Below are 18,900 nucleotides of genomic sequence, written 5' to 3' on the forward strand. Positions count from 1 at the left end.
TCGTGAGACATTCAAAGATTCCCACCCCTAATCTTTAGCATTATCTCAACACAACCTTTTCATTAGAAACAAATGTCTATTTACTAGAGCTTGGACTCTCGTCCCAAAATTCCATTCATCATTCATGTTAACGTCAGCGAATGAATTTGCATCTTGCACTTTTCTGGAGAAAAAGTCCAACAAATGAAAAATATAATTTTATCAAAAGGTCAAATAGGGTGCATTTATATAGTGCTTTATCTGCATCCTACATTTACACATCCTTACTCACTTATTTCATTGAAACGTGTTGGAGTGTAGCTTACACTGACGTGTTAACACTGCAACTCACAGAAAAGTTTACCTTATTAGTTTAAAATAACTTACTTAAATCTCCTGGATCCTGCGTAGTTTTCTCCTGTTTTAAATCAGAGTTTGCAAACTCCCTTTCATTTGTTGTTAGTAGGGTGCGAGAAGACAACAGCGAGCTGATACACTGCCTAGCTGGCATTTATTGACCGACTGCTTAACAGTTGAATTGAATGCTCATTAGCTGGCCAAATACTCCCATACACACACAATTGCTTCTGGGTGTCTGCCGTACATAGCATGTAGCTATAGCTTTCACGCATATGCACTCCTCACATAGACATGTCATACATATGTGAGACATGAGCGGCAACATTTCTCTCTGACAAACGATATGACATGCTACGACCCGATCTGACTGGAATGCGAAATCGCGACCGATTTGTGCACAGCTCTTGTATGTAGTGTATCTACTTTATAATTATAGTATATAATGTATTTTGTTAAATAGTTAGGCTGCATGATGTCTTTGTAAATAATTGTTGTAGCAATATATAAAATATTCCTCCTCTTCTTAGGTAGAAGGAATAATTGACAGTTCCATAACACAGCCGGCACAGAAAATGTGGTATCTGTAAAGCTGAGAAAGTTTAGCATGTAGTAAAAAGCTACTCCTATTTCAATATTGACCCAAAAAGAATTAGAGATGTCAAAGGGATTGTTTTATTTTGCAAGCATTTCTGCGTTATTTTCGAATAAACCTACAAAACACGTTTTGCTCACGGCCCTCTCAAAGCTAATGTATTTCATGTTTGTTTTTGTAATGAAAACTTTTTATTTGCTTTGCTGCCTTTTTGCCTTCTGATCTTCTGATTGTTTCTTTTAGCTTCTTTTCACAAGAGACCTTAATTATGATCATTTCTTTCTTTATTGCATGATTGATGTCGTCCTTCTGCACATCGAGACACCACAGCTCATCCTTTTGAGATGTCACTGTGCTTCCCATGCATGCTTGCTTGTAGCTTCCTGCTGCTTGCCTGACCTGCCGAATGCTCCGCTATGTTCCCATATGGACGTGGCTTCCACTGCTGTAGGTTCTCTTGAGGTAAGCCTCACACCAGCGCGATGCATTTTACATTTAAAGAAGCAAGAAGATAAAGAGACGTGCTGTATATTGCTTACTTCACAAATTGTTACATAACACAAAGATGCCTTGCCATTTTTTTTTCTCACAAAGGCTAACCCTTTCATTGGTCCTCCTAGTCGGAAGACGAGCCTGAAGGACAAGGTGTTCCCCAGTCCCTCCAAGGCTCCACTGGCCAAAGGGAAAGACCAGTCTCCTGGGCCAGAAGATGGCCCCGAGGCGAGCCCCAGCAAGGTCACTAAGAGCTGGAGTTTTACGGAGAAGAACCGAGGGCCCAAGCATTCTTTCAGAGTCCGAGGCAGCGCCTCACGCCAAAACTCGGAGGGTAAAGTATCTCATATTCATAAGATTCATTCAGAAAGGACAGATACTTAAGTTGGACCGCTTGGTCGGTGGGTGGTGTCTGGTCGGTGCTGGATTTCACTTTCCTTTCTTTTCTTTGGTCCTTCCTCGGGTCTCCTGATGGCCTCACGACTCTGAATGGAAGTGTTCGGTTTAGGTGAACGGTTTGGGATTTTTTAATAGGTTTTAGGTGAACTAATGAATACACACACACTCACACGCACATACACATACACATACTCACCCCCCAAAAAAAAAAAAGAGAAATGATGATGACATGTCAAATCCGTAAAATTATCAAATGAACAATACTGAGCTCTCCAGGAAAAAAAAAAAGTTGGACCGCTTGAATTTTTGATTGTCTTGGGTTCTTATATGGCACATCTGATTGACAAATAAGGCTATACAATAATAACTTATTGGCCTTTAGAAATGGTGAAAACCTCAAAAATTTTAGGATAAAAGGAATTTGGGACAAAAAAGTCAACCAGAAGGATAATTAATACAGTGTTGGGGAAGTTATGAGTGGAAATAATATTTTCTTTTTCTTTTCTGTCACGTTTGATTTGGTTCAAACGAACTCTGATGCCATTGCTCCAATAGTGCAGTTTTTGGTCAAGGGTGAGCATCATCCAAACCCATGAACACATATTTACTTGCATGTTTTCCCGGTTACTGATTCTTTATCGGCTGCGCAGAAGTCGATTTTCACCCAACCGACTGTCAAGGAGGTCAACTGAGGAGGTTCCGTCAAAGAGGTAGAATTCAGGAGATTATCTTTTTGTGCCATTTTTAATTTCATCCACAATCTTCTGCTTGGCTCTCAACAAAGGCAAACACTTTCTGCTCTTTTCCTCTCCCGCCCTTATCGCGCCGCCTGCTGACTTTTGTCACCGTCTCAACCTCCCGCTGCATTTTTCTTCTGAAAATCAAACAATGGATTTCGGTCAGTTGGTCTCTCGACACAATTAGCACAATTTTCTCAACGAGAAGAGTAGGAATGGAGGAACCTGCTTGTCCAGATGGAACATATGCTGCTGGGTACACCTTGGATTCCTGGAACAATTGGAAGACGGTGTACCTTGTCAATTCTGTCCATCAATGACGTGCATCACAGAAACTCTGATAACACATATCCTGCTTTTTGGAGCTGGCAGATTCCCAACATGTTTTATCGCAAAATTTAGAAGACGAAAACAGCTTTATTGGAAATGATACCAACGTGGAGAAGTTGGTGTGTCACCTTGAAGAATTGAGCTCCAATTCAACCAATTGATGCCCCATCGAAAGTCAGAGGAAAAGATTCAAGGCTGACTGAAATTATTGTCGACCTGTTCCCAAAACGAGTGTTATTTTGGACTCTTCTCCTGGATGTTGAAGCTGCCGGATGCTGGAGGCTCCCTCATCTCGCTCGCCCTCTTCATTCTCCTGCACTTAGTGTTCCTCATGAAACCAGCCCAAGCCGTCCATCTCCATGGCAGCCAGACAATATTCTGTAGCACGCCAGCTGGGACAGAGGACACATATTTATGCATAAACACTCATGATCATACAACCCAAATGCCAGTCTATTTAATCACCGCCTTTTCATTGGCTTTCCCCCAAAAGTGAGAGTCCAGGTGCGCTGTTAATGCGTTGGCCTTGAAAAAGCCGCAGCTACTCGGCAATGTGTCTGGGCTGTTACGTCCCTTTTATTTGATGTTACTATGTGCTGAGGTGTTTTTTCTTCCAGATCACAACTGTGCTCCAGCATAGGAACATAGTTTAAGAATTGCCTTTTTTTTTGCATTTGAGATGGGAAATATTTGATATGAGAAACTTTTGTTCAAACCCTGGAGAACCCACGGGGTCAAATTTGGCCCCTATAAATTCTGCTACTCAAATAACAAAGACCTTTTTTTTTTTTTTTTTACAAATTTAACTTCAAAAGTCCAGAGTGCCACTTCTGACCCCTCCATGGGGCCATCTAGTGGATGAATATTGCACTTACATGAGCCAGAGTGGTGGCGACAAGATGGCTGGCAACATGCTGTTTTGTTGAGCTGGAAATCAATCCAAACAAAACCATCTTCTCAGCAAACCATCAGATGGTAAAATTGTGTTTTTTTTGTTAATCTATTTCATATCATGTTGCAGAATGCCGAGGAGTATGTTTTATATATATATTTTGATAAATTAGCAATTCTGAGCTAGTTAAAAAAAAAAAAGGGTTAAAATTGAAAAAACATATATTTTGGTGTTCAGTGAACTTACAGCAGTCATTTAATGTATAATTCATAATTTTCCAAAGAAGAAAAGGGTTCTTGGGTTCTCCAGGGTTAATCTGTACTTTTTTTCCTTCCTTTTGTAATTTTTAACGGCAAAATATATTTATATATTTTTAAAAAGAGTATTGCCTTTTTTCCTCTTTTTCCACCTTGTTCCTCCCTTTCTCATCTAAGAAATCAAGGAGCCGCCCTCCCGTTCGTGCCTCCTTTGGAGACCTTGAACCTGTAAAAAATAATTTTGTTGGTCTGTACTTGTGACATGTGCAATTCTATTTCCATTATCTCGTTTTATCTGTTGTTGTTGTTTTTTTTTGTAGACTTGCCAAGTTGTCACAATCTTGTCTCAGAGCTAAAAGTGTAAAAATTATCAAAGGGTCAGAATACTTTGGGTCATGTGATTAAAAAATAAATTAATTAATAAATAAAACCGCTATTGTGGGGTCCTGAGTTAGTAATACATGCATTTCGAGTTACGAGCATGGTCACGGAACAAATTAATATAGTGTGTTTGATCCTCACCCATGGTGATCATGTCGAAGTGTCCTTGAGCAAGACACTGGACCCTGATTTGCTCCCAGTGGACATGGCAGCAGCCGAGCACTGGTGTGTGAATGTGTGAGGCATTGTAAACGGCTTTGGACACCATATGGTGTAGTTAAAAGTGATGTATAAAAAGCAGCCCAAATAATATCTATGGGGGTCTGAATCATTTTGAATAGGACAAGTGTGGTCGACTATCAAAATAAATGAACCAGTCACAGGCCGCACCCAGTAATGATGTCACAGAAGACATTCTCAGGAAAAAAAGAAGGGGACTGCTTGAAGGCACTTCTGGTATGTCAATAAGTAATCAGGGGGTGTTAATGGAATTACAATACAGTGTTTGGAATCAAGCATCTTTTGTTCAGCAGGTGCTTTGTCATGCAGGCGTTGCAGTGCAGTCAGTCATTTGTCCACAATATTTATTAGTGGCTGGCCCAATAGCATTCACATGCCATTCAGTGGCAAAAATATCAAATAGATCTTTCTCCCTCATACTCCTGATGTCTCTTCAAAGTAATCGAACACTACAGTATACATAATCACCAGAACGGTTCAACCAAAGAATCAGTGCCAATTTCATTGATGAAAAATGTTTGGCATATTTTCGTCATGAAAAATACATTTTAGACAAAAATTAAACGAAAACCAAAATAGAAGCCATTCATTGAGATGATAACGATAACTAAAATTTCATCAATGGCTAAAAGAAAAATGAAAACAACAGTGATGAAAATTCACACAATCCAATCAAAAGGAATGAACAGCGGGTGGGAGAAAAAAACAACAACCTCAGAAACTGTTCAGTGTTTACTGCACTTAATTTAATGTTTAAACATGTTTAGATTCATTGTACAGCTGTAAGATTACTGTAAACCAATTTTGCACTTTTTTTTAAATTTAGGTGAAAACTAAGTTAAATTATTCTCAGTTTCACGTTTCATTGAAACAATTAATAAAGACACCGTTGTATTAAATGTGTCTTGCGTGTTAAACCACAATTACAAATAGGTGTGTTATAATTTTCTGTATAAAAGTTGAAATGCATTCTGAAGGAAAATATCGACTTAACTCAATTTAGTTGACTAAAATTGCTCTTTTTTTCGTCGACTAAAATTGGATCAAAATTAAAATACAATCAGATGACTAAATTATGACTAAACTTGAATTAATTTTAGTCAAAAGACTATAACTAAAACTAAATTAAAATGTCTTGTCAAAATGAACACTGCAAAGAATGACCCAGCCGGAGCTCAGACATAAATCAAATTGGAAATCTGTGGGGCCACATGGTAAGACTCATACCCTAAAAAGAATAAATACTGTGTGTATATAAATATATAATATAATATATACTGGTAACAACATATAAGTGTACTGTAGGTTTAATCAAACAGATTTTATTTCAGATTCCTTTTTCAACGAATTATATATTTTTAACTCATTTACTGCCATCGACGGCTATAGACGTCAAAAATTCGTTTGAACTATTTCTATTAGTTACATTTTTTCCTCCCCACTTTTGTTAACAAGAGTATGAAAACCTAGAAAAAAATATTGTACATTTAAAACAAATATAAAATTTGTGATTAATCGTGAGTTAACTAGTGAAGTCATGCAATTGATTACGATTAAAAATTTTAATCGCCTGACACCGCTAATTTTTTATCTTTACTTCTTTTTTTTAAAAAGTGCGTCAGGCAATTACATTTTTTAATTGTCATTAATCGCATGACTTCAATAGACTCACGATTAATCACAAATGTAATATCTGATCTAAATATACAATAAAAAAATTCTAGGTTTTCATACTCTTGTTGACAAAAGTGGAAAATATATGTTAAACTAATAGAAATAGTTCAAATGAATTTTGGACGCCTATAGTCGTCAATGGCAGTGAATGAGTTAATCTACATTAGTTTGGTGAAATATAAAATTCTTACTACTTACTGTCATCTCATTCATGCAGCAATTGTTTGTCAGACATTTCCAATTATTTGTTTAGTAACTATCCAAGAGCTACTTAAAACAGTTTGTCACATTTGTCAATTATTCCTACTAAAATCCATAATGAATTGTTTTCCATGTCTTTCCTTCTTCTCTCCTTGCAGCAATTGAAGGTTTAATAAGTAAGAAATTGGGATATTTATGGTTGGCTTATACGGGGGATAGTCGTCAAGACAAGCTTCATCTATTGGAAAAACATGCATGCTGAAATCTGCTGAGCTTTTTTTCACTTGACATGAACCCCTTTGTCTTTTTAGCCCTGGGTTGACTTTGGGATCTGCAGCTACACAACAAATTTGCCGGTTTAACAAATTGCTATTGCTAGTGGGAGCAGTTTAGTAAGGTAACAGTGGGTTCAAGTCAAGTGGTGTCAAAATGAAAGGGAAAATGCCTCCAAATTGCCCGAGTCGCCATTTTGCATGAAGAGTCCTCACTTTCCTTACTAGCATCTGTCAACAGCGGTCAAGTCTAGAGACCTTTGCTTGACTCAAATCCATCAAAATAACACCTGGCTCAACTGAATTTAAAAATGACTCAGCTTATTTTCGGAGTACTTGTCAAAGGTTTCAACAAAGCTTCACAGCATTCCGAACTATCCTTTGATTCTGCACTGATTTGATTCTTTTTTACAAAGCCAACAAATGTTGCTCACAAACGTGCTATTGATCACATTATCTTACTTTTCTCTGTCAAAGACAAAAGCAACAGCTTTGCTTTGCTTCTTCTCTTGACACAGGTAGTGGGCGGGCCAAAATCATCTGAGTTAAATGTGTCCTTTTCTTTGCTTCGTAGAGGCGAGCTTTCCAGGAGAGGACATTGGTGACGACAAGAGTTGTCACTGCGAGTTTCTCGCTCAAGAATTGCCGCCAGGGTTAAGGGTTGCAATACGAGCAATATGGTAAGAGCTCACATTAAAGTCTCCTCTGCTATGTTAGCTTTACACGTGAAAATGTCAAGGGTCATTTTTATCATTTTGTTGTCATCTGGGTAAAACAAAGTTTTGGCATTGCCTTGATTTTATTTTTTTATATATTTTTTTACATTATATCTTTATGTCTGACTTCCAAATGTTTTCACTTTTAATGCGTTGGTGGGTCGTTGGTTGGATCACGGACGTTGATATGACGGACTCACAATGCCGCCTACTCGTAGCAAGAAGTGCAGCCACCGGCAGCCATCTTGTGTTGCCACTCGCTAAGTGCGCCTAACTTGAATAGATTTGATTTTTCTATTTTCACATCTGTACGGTGAAAATGAATGACGGTGAATTTCATTCCAAATTTTCTCTCATAAGGTATATCGATGAGTGCTACTCATAGATTTGTCCTTATCATGTTGTCAGAACCATCAACAATGAAATAAAAGCAATGGGAAAAAAAATGCTCTCCCCGAGAAAAAAAAAAAAGAAAAAAAAAAGGAAAAAAATGCTTTGAAATGTAAACCTCTATAAATCTCGATTCAAGATAATATACTCTGAATGGTTGCTGCAAACAGTTTGATTCGGAATCCTGGCGTAAAACACGTACTGAAAACAGTTTTTAGTGAACGCAAACAGACGTTGTCAGTAACAGTGGCAACGTAAGATGGCTGCCCTTTGCCTTCAGCCGCAAGAGTCCAATTGTTATGCTGCGTTCGAGGAAAGTGGGAAGTCTGATTTTTCCGGCTTCATACCAAGAAGTGTGCACGGGAGGAGGACCCCGACTTCACTGACGGGCTTCAATCTGATGTCACTTGACAATGGCGAACCCCATGGAGACAAAACATTATCTACAAGATTATAAACAGATACTTGATTTACTGTTACTTTGATTTAGTTATTTGACATAGGTTCACATAACACAGCGTGATTTGGAAACAAGAAACAATTTATCAGAAGCAGCCTTGAACACTTTGAGGTCAGAACTTGGACAATCCAAGTACGGAATAAATCCAACTTCCCACCTTCCTCAAACGCAGCATTCTGTGTTGAGGACGTGCAGACTTATGCTGCATTCGAGGATAGTCAGAAGTCGAACTTTTCCGAGTTTAAACCAGGAAGTGTGTACGGGAACGCCCCCTTAAACTCGGAAATTCCACTTGCAAAGTCTGAAAAAAAAATTGGGACCCCGACTTCACTGACGGGCTACAATGTGACGTCACTCTACAATGGCGACCCCTTTGGAAACACAGGCTGTGAATGGTAAACAATTCACTTGAGTATAAAACTAGATTGCTTTCTTCATTCATAAATATTCGACATAACTTCACGTAACACAACGTACGTGACATTATGTCGCTATCTCCCTGCATGAAATTATACGGTGATCTGCTAAACTGTATGAAATGCTTATGAAATAAGATCAAAACAATAAATGAAGCAAAATTGCGAGAAGGCAAGTTTGCTGGAGGTCAAATTGAGTTTTGAGGACTAAAATAAAAAACAATTTATCACTATCCTCCATTTTGGTTGTTTACTTTAGCCTCAAACTCTTTCAGGTCGGAACTGGGAAAAACCAACTCGGATAAATCCGACTTCCGACTATCCTTGAATGCAGCATTAGCCGCCATCTTGAACCGAGAATCCCTGGTGATCTCTTCCATTCACTTGTATTGTAACTGTGTTTGGCTTCAACTCGTTGAAGTCCTTACCGATTTTGACCGAGATTTTGTAATCAGGACTTTGAATATAAAGGTAAGAGCACATCATTTTATTTTATTTTAAAGAGAAATCAGCAAAACAACACATGAAAAACCTAATAACAATGAACTTGATCTTATTTTAAATACTAAATTGATTGCATTTGTTGTTAACAACTTTACACAACATAAAGCTTTAAAAACAAATGCCGTTTTTCCAAAAATTCAGTTTTGACCTTTATTGAAACGTATGCTTCAATCAAGGTCAAATTAGAAATACAGTATAGGCTAATCTACTAATCTATTTTGGGTTAATATTTTTATATCCAACTCCAGTTTCATGAACCTCATCGCACGTTACTGTTTGGCACAGTTTTTATGTCAGACGCACTTCCTGACAAATGGCAACCTTTGGAAATAAAAGCTGCTCATATTTATCCTTTAATATAAAAAAGTAAACATACTTTTTCTTTACAGCAAAAATAAAGGAATTGCCTCACCGATCCAAATTCCAATACTGTACGTTAAATGATGAAATACAGTATGTGTCTTCTTTCAGTGTCATGACATTCCTGGCATCTAAGAGAAGATTCAAGGAGAGCCTCCGACCATATGATGTCATGGACGTGATCGAGCAGTACTCGACAGGTCACTTGGACATGCTGACCCGCATCAAGAACCTACAGTCCAGGCAAGCACACGTTCACTTTACGACCGGGCAAACCTAATAATCCTCACATTACGGAGGCTGAATGTCTCCATGAAGAATGCACACAAGCATCACTCGGTTTATGAATGTATGTTTTGCTGTAGTGAAAATCTTTGTAAAATGATGTTGATGATGGTGTTTTGGATACAGGCCATGTTTGCTGTATACACACATGTGCCCACAAGCCATTTTGCCTGTTTCATTGATCATGTGTTGTATTCAGTTCTTTAGTGACATTGTCAAAAGTGCAATTCACTAATTAGAATCTGAGATTGCAACATGTCAAAGATGTTTCTGTCTACGCGAGGTCTTCCATGAACAGTACATTCAGTATATTCCCACAGGAAAACACATACTGTCACTGTCGGGCAGACACCTCTTCTGTCCAAATTTGGTCAATTTAAAACGTTTTCATAAATCAATGCTATTGGTCGGTCCACAAGTGAGTCTTCTATTATTATTATTTTTTTTTTTTTTAAGGTTTGATACCACTTTTTTTTCCCTGCCAGTATGAGTACTGAACTCTTACTGATACCACTAATACTTTTGATACATACAATTTTCCCCAAAAAACAATGACAGGTTCAAAGAAAGAGCTGTACTGTATACTATATGTAGTGTATATATGTCCCAATATAGCATTTTTTTCTTAAAATGTCATGAAATTAATGGTATTTAAAAAAATTCTTCTTATTTCTAATTTCTAGTTCCTGTTTGTAAAACGGCAACAATAGTACTGATACCTTGAAATTAGGCCGGGTATCAAAATAAGGCCAGGTATTGGGCCCACTACTATTGACCATTTGCACCGACGTCACATGATCACGTGACTGCCCTATGACGGACGGCGGAAGGAAATGATTGTTGAATGGAAGTGGACGTGACCCGGAGCGACTTAGTGATTTAGCGACTGTTATTTTACAAATTAAAAGTTATTATTGCCCGTAGAACCATGGAATATATTACTTTAACCGAAGGTCGCCTGTCAGTCGAAGTTGCACATTTAGTCGGGACCCATAGAGCACGATAATTACTTAAGTTGGAGATTGCTAGTTTGAAAACAGCCCCTTACCTTCTGTTGCATGCTGTTTTTAACCAAGTTAATCAAATCGCCGACTTTGCCGGAATTCACAGCGCACGACCTATATCGTTATGTAGTCAATGCCGTCTCTTTTCCTTACACCGGACCGTCTGATTCAAAAACTACGCTCACACCCGGGGGACAATATACCTTGTAACGCAAAGGTAAAACTTGTTTATCATACTAACTGACTTATTTTTACACAGTCCGTTCTTTATTGAAATGCTGTGATGATGTTATGTTACCATGTTTACTAGCATAGAATAAATGACTATCATAGTGGCAAGCTATGCGCTAATTTTATAAATATAACTCCGACTCCAGAGTGAAAAACTCCAAGCACAAAGACGAAATCCCCCATTATTAAACAGTCAAATGCACTTAATAGTTTTGAAGAAGGTGCGTTTTAAAACTAAGCTGTGTGTTGGTGCAGTTGGGGTGGACGGTAACTATCTGGCTCGTTAATGTGATTTGAAACACGAAATTCGACACATCTGTTATAATCTTTCTTAGAGTGTACGTTTATTAGTAAAATGTATGAACATTTATCTACTAATTACAACATTTATCTACTAATCTTGCAAAAAAAAGGATCGTTCCCATGAGGGCTGTGACGTCACGTGCAAAAGGTCAATACCTGGTATTAGTACAGTACTCAGTGCCCATCTCTAATTATTATACTTTATCATCTAAAATGTTGAAAATAGCTACAGTAGGTGTCTTTGACATCTCTTTGATGATGCAATATAAATGGCTCATTGAACAGTTTTTTTTTTGTATGTCTTTTGTGTACGGAATATATTGGAAGCGAGTATTTCCCGCCGCTTCACTTCTGGATTGCGCTCATATCATCTCTGTGTGCCTTGCCAGGATAGATATGATTGTTGGGGCCCCTCCCCCGTCAACACCTCGCCATAAGAAGTCAACTGAAGGTCCTAGGTTAGGTCATTAGACTTCTAAAGCCACAAAATCATTTTACTCAATGTTGAAGCAGCTACATTAGATGCTAACTTATCGTAATAGTTTTGACAGAAAGACCCTCTTTTGAGTTCAAGCCATTTGTCCATTTGTATGTTTAGTTTTTCTTTTTTCAGATAAAGATGCATGCAGACACATAGAAACACTTAAGAGGAAATATAATCAAAAATCAAAGCAATTTTGAGTCATGTGAATGTGGCTTCTCTCAGATGGGGGTTCTTTGCTTGGTGTCAAACTGGAGAGACAGATGGAAAAAGTCCCCCACCATCAGGATGAAATGTTAATGGCGCATGATACCACAAATAAATATGCAAGAGCATGTTCTCACATTTACTTGTACGATACCGTACAAGTAATTTGTATAGATTAACCCCTGGGCTTTATTTGTCCATTTTCTGGCTTTTTTATGTTTTTCTGTTTTTCATCAAAGAAAAAGCATTTGAAAAAAATACACTAGGGACCTGACATTTTACCAGGATTGTTTAAAAATGTAGAAGTTCAAATTGGCGCCATGCTGTAATTTATAATTATTACCAAACAGGAGGGAGAGATTCACATGAAATTGTTGCAATAATGCCCGATTTTGGCTCATTGACTCCCATTATAAATCACAGTTTTTGACATGCTATAAACCTGATGTATTATAATGCATTTTCCGTGATTACTGATGCAATCGCTTCTTTGACGAGTCATAAACATGAAAATAGAGGAATTTGTGTATTGAGAGTGTTAACACAAAAATCCACTAGGGGGCGCCAAAGGCTAATAAATGAATACAAAATGCATGCATAAAAAAATTCTATTGTTATGACTTATGGACTTGTTTGAGCCTCTAACTATGTCATATGAAATAGTTATCTCACTTCAAAGGAAATGCCTGATTTTGGCAAAATTACAAGAGTTTTGTGCTATTCGGAAAACTGCCATTGTGTGAAAACTGGGCATGCAGAAAAAATTCTATTGTTATGACTTATGGACTTATTCAAGCCTCTAAATATGTCATATGAAATATTCAAATTAGTCTTTTATTTTATATATATATATATACAGCATAGTTAGTCTTGCTATTAGAATAATACCGCTATTATTGTCCATAGGGGGCATTAAAAAAATAAAATGAAATAAAAACTATATATGTATAGATAGGTCTGATGCCACTGAACATTTTGAGCGGTTGAAAGTGAAAAAATATTCATAAATGACTAAGTTATCTCACTTCAAAGGAAATGCCTGATTTTGGCAAAATTACAAGAGTTTTGTGCTATTCAGAAAAATGCCATTGTGAAAAACTGGGCATGCATAAAAAAATTCTATTGTTATGACTTATGACCTTGTTTGAGCCTCTAACCATGTCATATGAAATATTAAAATTATTATTTGATTTTATATATATATATATACACAGCATAGTTAGTCTTGCTATTAGCATAATACTGCTATTGTTGTCCATAGGGGGCATTAAAAAAAATAAAAAAAATAAAAACTATATATGTGTAGATAGGTCTGATGCCACTAAACATTTTGAGCGGTTGAAAGTGAAAAAAAATATTCAGAAATGACTAAGTTATCTCACTTCAAAGGAAATGCCTGATTTTGGCAAAATTACAAGAGTTTTGTGCTATTCAGAAAAATGGCATTGTGAAAAACTGGGCATGCATAAATATTTTTTATTGTTATGACTTATGGACTTATTCAAGCCTCTAAATATGTCATGAAATATTCAAATTAGACCTTTATTTTACATATATATATACAGCATAGTTAATTTTGCTGTTAGCATAATACTGCTATTATTGTCCATAGAGGGCATTAAAAAAAACATTTTTTTTAAAAAACTATATATGTATAGATAGGTCTGATGCCAGTGAACATTTTGAGCGGTTGAAAGTGAAAAAAATATTCATAAATGACTAAGTTATCACACTTCAAAGGAAATGCCAGATTTTGGCAAAAATTACAAGAATGTAATCAAACTATAATAACGCCCAGGGGTTAAACGTTTATAATAAATACATTAAATTTTGTTTTGAGGAATCGGAAAGCTCAGCTTAAGACTCGTGTTTACAGAGCATAATCATTTTAACGATATAATGTAGTCCTAATTTTTTTTAATGTTACCTACAAAATTCTTGTGAGAACATGTTGCATGCATTGTGTTGCATTTTGGGCCGGGACTCACTTCACTCACTCATCACTATACAATAGCAAGTGGCTAACCTTGTACTGTATATGTCACGCATGTATTCACTTGTATGCACATCACAGTTCAAATGCTCACTTTATTTTATATGCAGTGGAACCTCATAGGTCCGACCATTTGTTCTGCATTGCTGCTCGTACTCCAATTTACTTGTGCTTAGAAAAATGTGTTCCTAGTTAAAATGCATGCATCAACTTAACCTTTACGCAATGACGATGACAGCTTGAAATAGATAATAATTTATAGCAGTCACCCTCACAACAGGCTAATTTTCAGGCAAAAAAAGAGAAAAACAAATGTAAAGTGTACTATAATTAATGAATTCTTGATGTCAGAGGAATTCCATTATGACATCTGTGAACTGATTTAAATAGCAAAAAAATGCATTCGAGTAATATACTTCAAACTTGTATGGGCTGGTTAATTATATATATATAAATATATATATATATAAATGGGCAGCACGGTGGCTGACTGGTTAGCACGTCCGCCTCCCAGTGCAGAGGACGTGAGATCGAGTCCGGGCTTCGGCCTTCCTGGGTGGAGTTTGCATGTTCTCCCCGTGCTTGCGTGGGTTTTCACCGGGTACTCCGGTTTCCTCCCACATTCCAAAAACATGCATGGCAGGTTAATTGAACACTCCAAATTGTCCCTAGGTGTGAATGTGAGTGTGGTTGTTCGTCTCTGTGTGCCCTGCGATTGGCTGGCAACCAGTTCAGGGTGTACCCTGCCTACTGCCCGAAGCCAGCTGGGATAGGCTCCAGCACCCCCGCGACCCTTGTGAGGAAAAAAGCGGGCAAGAAAATGGATGGATGGATGGATATATATAAATTAACACATGATGGGTCAGTAGACACTTGACACCTAGCAATTAAAAAGTCCAGTTTCTGTAATATTTCAATTTGAAATCATGTTGACCACTGCTTAATACAACCAGATCAAATTTAATGTCACCGCTCTCCCTTTTGGTCAGAGTGTAAAAGATTAGGCTACATCATTAATTGCGACTGTAGTGGAATCAAAATTTAGAGGTTCCATTGTAGTTTGAAGTTATTTTTTCTGTCCATTCATTGGTAGCATGACAACATCAAATTATAAATGTTGTTTTCATATGTATACGATGTAAAAGTAAGTCACACTGTCTTTTTCAAAGGTAGTCTGTGTGGAGTTTTCTGCATACAAATGTGAGCAAAGGTTCACTCAACACCATATTGCTTGAAAATGGTAATTTCTATTTTAACATTCATTTGCATATAGGCAATGTTGCCATTCAATAAAAAGTATACATTTCTAAGTTTGGGGGGAACTCACCAAATTTGGAGATACATTGGAACAGGTATATATATATTTTTTCCTTATGGCATTCTTAAAGATCAGAAAATCCACAAATTACCTTTAATGTCACAGAACTGTACAGCTACAGTATTTGTAACCTCAGATCTTCCATATTCTAATGCTAGAGTTGACCAAATAGTGGGTAAAGGTTCAAAAGGTGAGGCGGAGGCGACGGAGGACCCGAGCATGATGGGACGTCTGGTCAAAGTCGAGAAACAGGTGAGGACGGCAGCTGGTTGGATCAATCTTTGATTCTGCTGGTGTGTTTCTCGTAATCCGTCTTGGTTTTGTGTGCTTTCCTTCACCCTGCAGGTGGTCTGCATGGACAGAAAGCTGGATTTTCTGGTCCATGCGTATATTCAGCGCATGGGCATCCCCCGCTCGGAGACAGAGGCCTTTTTTAACTCCAAAGAACTATATCCAGCGCCGCCTTACCACAGCCCAGTAGAGAGCAAGGACAAGCAGGAGATGGCCAAGGAGGAACGGGAGCTGGAGGACATCGTGTGCACTGATGGCTCTTTAGCGGAGAAAGAGCCTTTATCGGCTGCGCATGTGTCGGGATCAGTGGGTTCCCCTTCTGTGTCCCACAGTCGCCCTTCTACCTCGTGGCAGCATCAGCTGCAGCACCCCGTCAGCCAGCCGGCCTGGAACAGCAGCGTGGCCAACACGCCGTCCCCCGTTGGCGGCGGCGGCGATTCCCCCCGACTGTTCCGCCTCCCCCCTCCGCCCGCTCCGCTCCACGAGCGTTCGAGCCAAGAGAGCGGCTCCTTGAGCAGGAGACGTCACCGGAGGCAGCGTCGTCGTCCGCAGGACGCCACAAACGCCGGGAGCGACACGTCCCTCTCCATCCCGTCCGTGGACCACGAGGAGCTGGAGCGCTCCTTCAGTGGTTTCAGCATCTCTCAGGCCAAGGAGGACTTTTTCGGAGCGTCTTTCTTTCCAGGCAACGGCGGAGGAGGGTCCGCCGCAGCGGGCACTGAAGCCGGAGCCCCTCCTCCACTCTGTGCCAAGGTGAGGCCTTTCCTAGCGGAGGGCGAATCCGACACGGACTCGGACCTCTACGCTCCCTCGCCGCTGTCCTTCACTGGTGAGGCCTCCTGTGGGGAGAGAGGATGGCCCGGACTCAAGTAGCTCGGACCATTGTCGCCCTGTTTGGCAAAGACGCCAAAATGGTCACGTAACCCAGAAGCCAATGTTGCTATGATTTTGAGTAATGGACGATTTACTACTGAACGTGGACACATCATGACTCTTTGTCTGGGATAGAACATGGCGAGCAATGCTTTCATACGTTGCATAAAGGCAACAAATAATGATTGCATTCATTTGTATTTTTTTTGTATTTGAGTTCAAGCTTCACGGTACGGGGTTCGGAACTGAAAGAAAGGAGGCAAATCTACCATTCTAGCATAAAAGCAGGACTGGTATTGTTTTGGTCCCCGTTTTTTTTAATTTGTAAAAACAGCAAATGCACAAATTGCATAAAGCCGAGTTGTGGCGCATGTACAGGAAATAATTCGGATCAGGAAAGAATTCATATCACTACTTTGTCCACAATTTGGTGTGTTACATACTCATTCCAAGCTATGCATGTCCTTTCTTTTCTTTTATTCAACTTCCACACTAAACACCTCTTGTGTACACATTATAGCACTAGCAAGGAAGAACACGCTATATTTCAGGACAAATTCCAGATTAAAAAAGAAAAAGAAAAAGAAAATATATGGTAGGATATAGAAGATGACATGTTTTCACTTTTCACCTCTTCCGACCTTTTTATGCCACGATTGTAAAATGCTCTGGTCTGTCATATTCAGGAACCAGAGAGTAGTTTGCCGTACACATACGGGTGGACAAATTAAAACAAATCTCTGTTGATGGTAGAAAAAAAAAAAAAACTAAATGCAACTATCCATTCATCTTTTTTTAAATATATATTTATCTATCTGATTGAGGCAACCACGACAATCATTTGTGATCTACTTGTCCTTCCTATATGAGCTGGATCCTCAGCTGACTTTGGCCTTGAAGTAGGCTACACCTTCACAACCCTATTGATAGACAAACAACAATTTACACTCACATTCGTACCTATGGACAATTTAGAGTCTTCAATTAACCTACAAAATATGTTTTTTGGAACGTGAGCCGTATCTGGAAAAAACTCACAAGCATGTGGAAAGTCGGATTTGAAGCCTCTACCTGAGAACTGTGACGCGGATATACGAACCACTTGCCCACCTAGATGCCTATTTCTCCTTTATTTCAATTATAACAAGTACTTCATCGTCATACAGGACTTACAATGATACACGGACTTAAATATAGAAATATTGACAGGACAGTAAGTGCAGTAGTGGTACGTGTTTCTGCCTGATGGTTTTGGATTGAAATCTCTCCATTGGCCTTCCTGTGTGAACTCTGCATGTTCTTCCCGTGCTTGTGTGTGTGTGTGCGTGCGTTTTCTGGCCAATCTGGCTTCCTAACCCAATAAAAAATGACTTTTTGTTAAGTTTTGTTCAATCTTACTTTCCATAAAGCAAACCTGAATTGATGATAAATGTGATTAGTATGACTCATTGTTGGAATAGATTAGTGGTTTGATAAGGTTAGCTAATTTAGAGACATTTGCTAAAATACACAAATTGCAGATTAGAAATCAGTGGGATTTTCAGTGTCATTATTCAGCCTGCATTTCCCCAATATTACTGAGGAGCCCGCACAGTTATTTGCCCATTTGTGAAGCCCCTGCATGGCATGTAAATGGTTGATTTCAGATGCTCCTACAGACATTTTAGATAAGAGATCCGCAGAATATATTAAATTGTGCTGCATGTAAACTACTCATTTAAATTTCTTCACATGCCCTTTCTTCTTGGATTGAGTTAAAAAAAAACATTTTCCAGACATCCTTTTGCCTCCCATGCATCAATTAGATACGCTGCTGTTATGTTTGTTTTATGAGGAAATGCAATAAAATGCAGCCAAGGCAATCATAGGCCTTCGTTCTTTAAAAAACAAAATGGCCTTTCAGCATAGGCTCCGAAATTACTGACATCTGAAAGTAAAATTCCAATGTGGGCAATTGTTGCAAATTAAAAATGTATCCATGGTAGTACTAAAAGCATGGGATGTAAGGGGGCAAAGCATGTTCAAACCTCATTCACAGTTTAACACAGAAACATGAACATAACAATATATACACACATTCAATAACATTTCATAGGTTTATCTCACAGGATTCTCAATTCATATTTTGAAAAAAAGAAACTAACTCACTGGCATGTTTGCTACCAGCCAAAGAACTGACTTTCAACACCATCATGTCATTGTACTTTCCTCTTCAATAATAAAACTTTTGTACATCTCCAAAAGTGGATGACTCTTCTTTAG

General features: G+C 38.4%; 1 protein-coding gene across 13 annotated transcripts in view; it reads left to right on the top strand.

Moving 5' to 3' along the window:
- kcnq2a (potassium voltage-gated channel, KQT-like subfamily, member 2a) overlaps positions 1 to 18,019 on the top strand; it is a 36,686-nt gene extending 18,667 nt beyond the window's left edge. For 2 of the 13 annotated variants that reach the window (XM_077579011.1, XM_077579013.1), the window contains 7 exons: positions 1,552 to 1,757; positions 6,693 to 6,710; positions 7,381 to 7,486; positions 9,764 to 9,895; positions 11,865 to 11,933; positions 15,633 to 15,726; positions 15,820 to 18,019. In XM_077579011.1, coding sequence (XP_077435137.1) covers positions 1,552 to 1,757; positions 6,693 to 6,710; positions 7,381 to 7,486; positions 9,764 to 9,895; positions 11,865 to 11,933; positions 15,633 to 15,726; positions 15,820 to 16,638 — 1,444 coding nt within the window. In that variant the 3' untranslated portion in view covers positions 16,639 to 18,019. Of the gene's footprint in view, positions 1 to 1,261; positions 1,758 to 6,692; positions 6,711 to 7,380; positions 7,487 to 9,763; positions 9,896 to 11,864; positions 11,934 to 15,632; positions 15,727 to 15,819 lie in introns of those variants that run through there. The other 11 variants (XM_077579012.1, XM_077579014.1, XR_013295815.1 and 8 more) reach the window with 7 other exon arrangements.
- The last annotated feature ends 881 nt before the right edge of the window (positions 18,020 to 18,900 follow it).

Source organism: Vanacampus margaritifer, chromosome 1, assembly GCF_051991255.1.
Source record: "Vanacampus margaritifer isolate UIUO_Vmar chromosome 1, RoL_Vmar_1.0, whole genome shotgun sequence".
Taxonomy (NCBI): Eukaryota; Metazoa; Chordata; class Actinopteri; order Syngnathiformes; family Syngnathidae; genus Vanacampus; species Vanacampus margaritifer.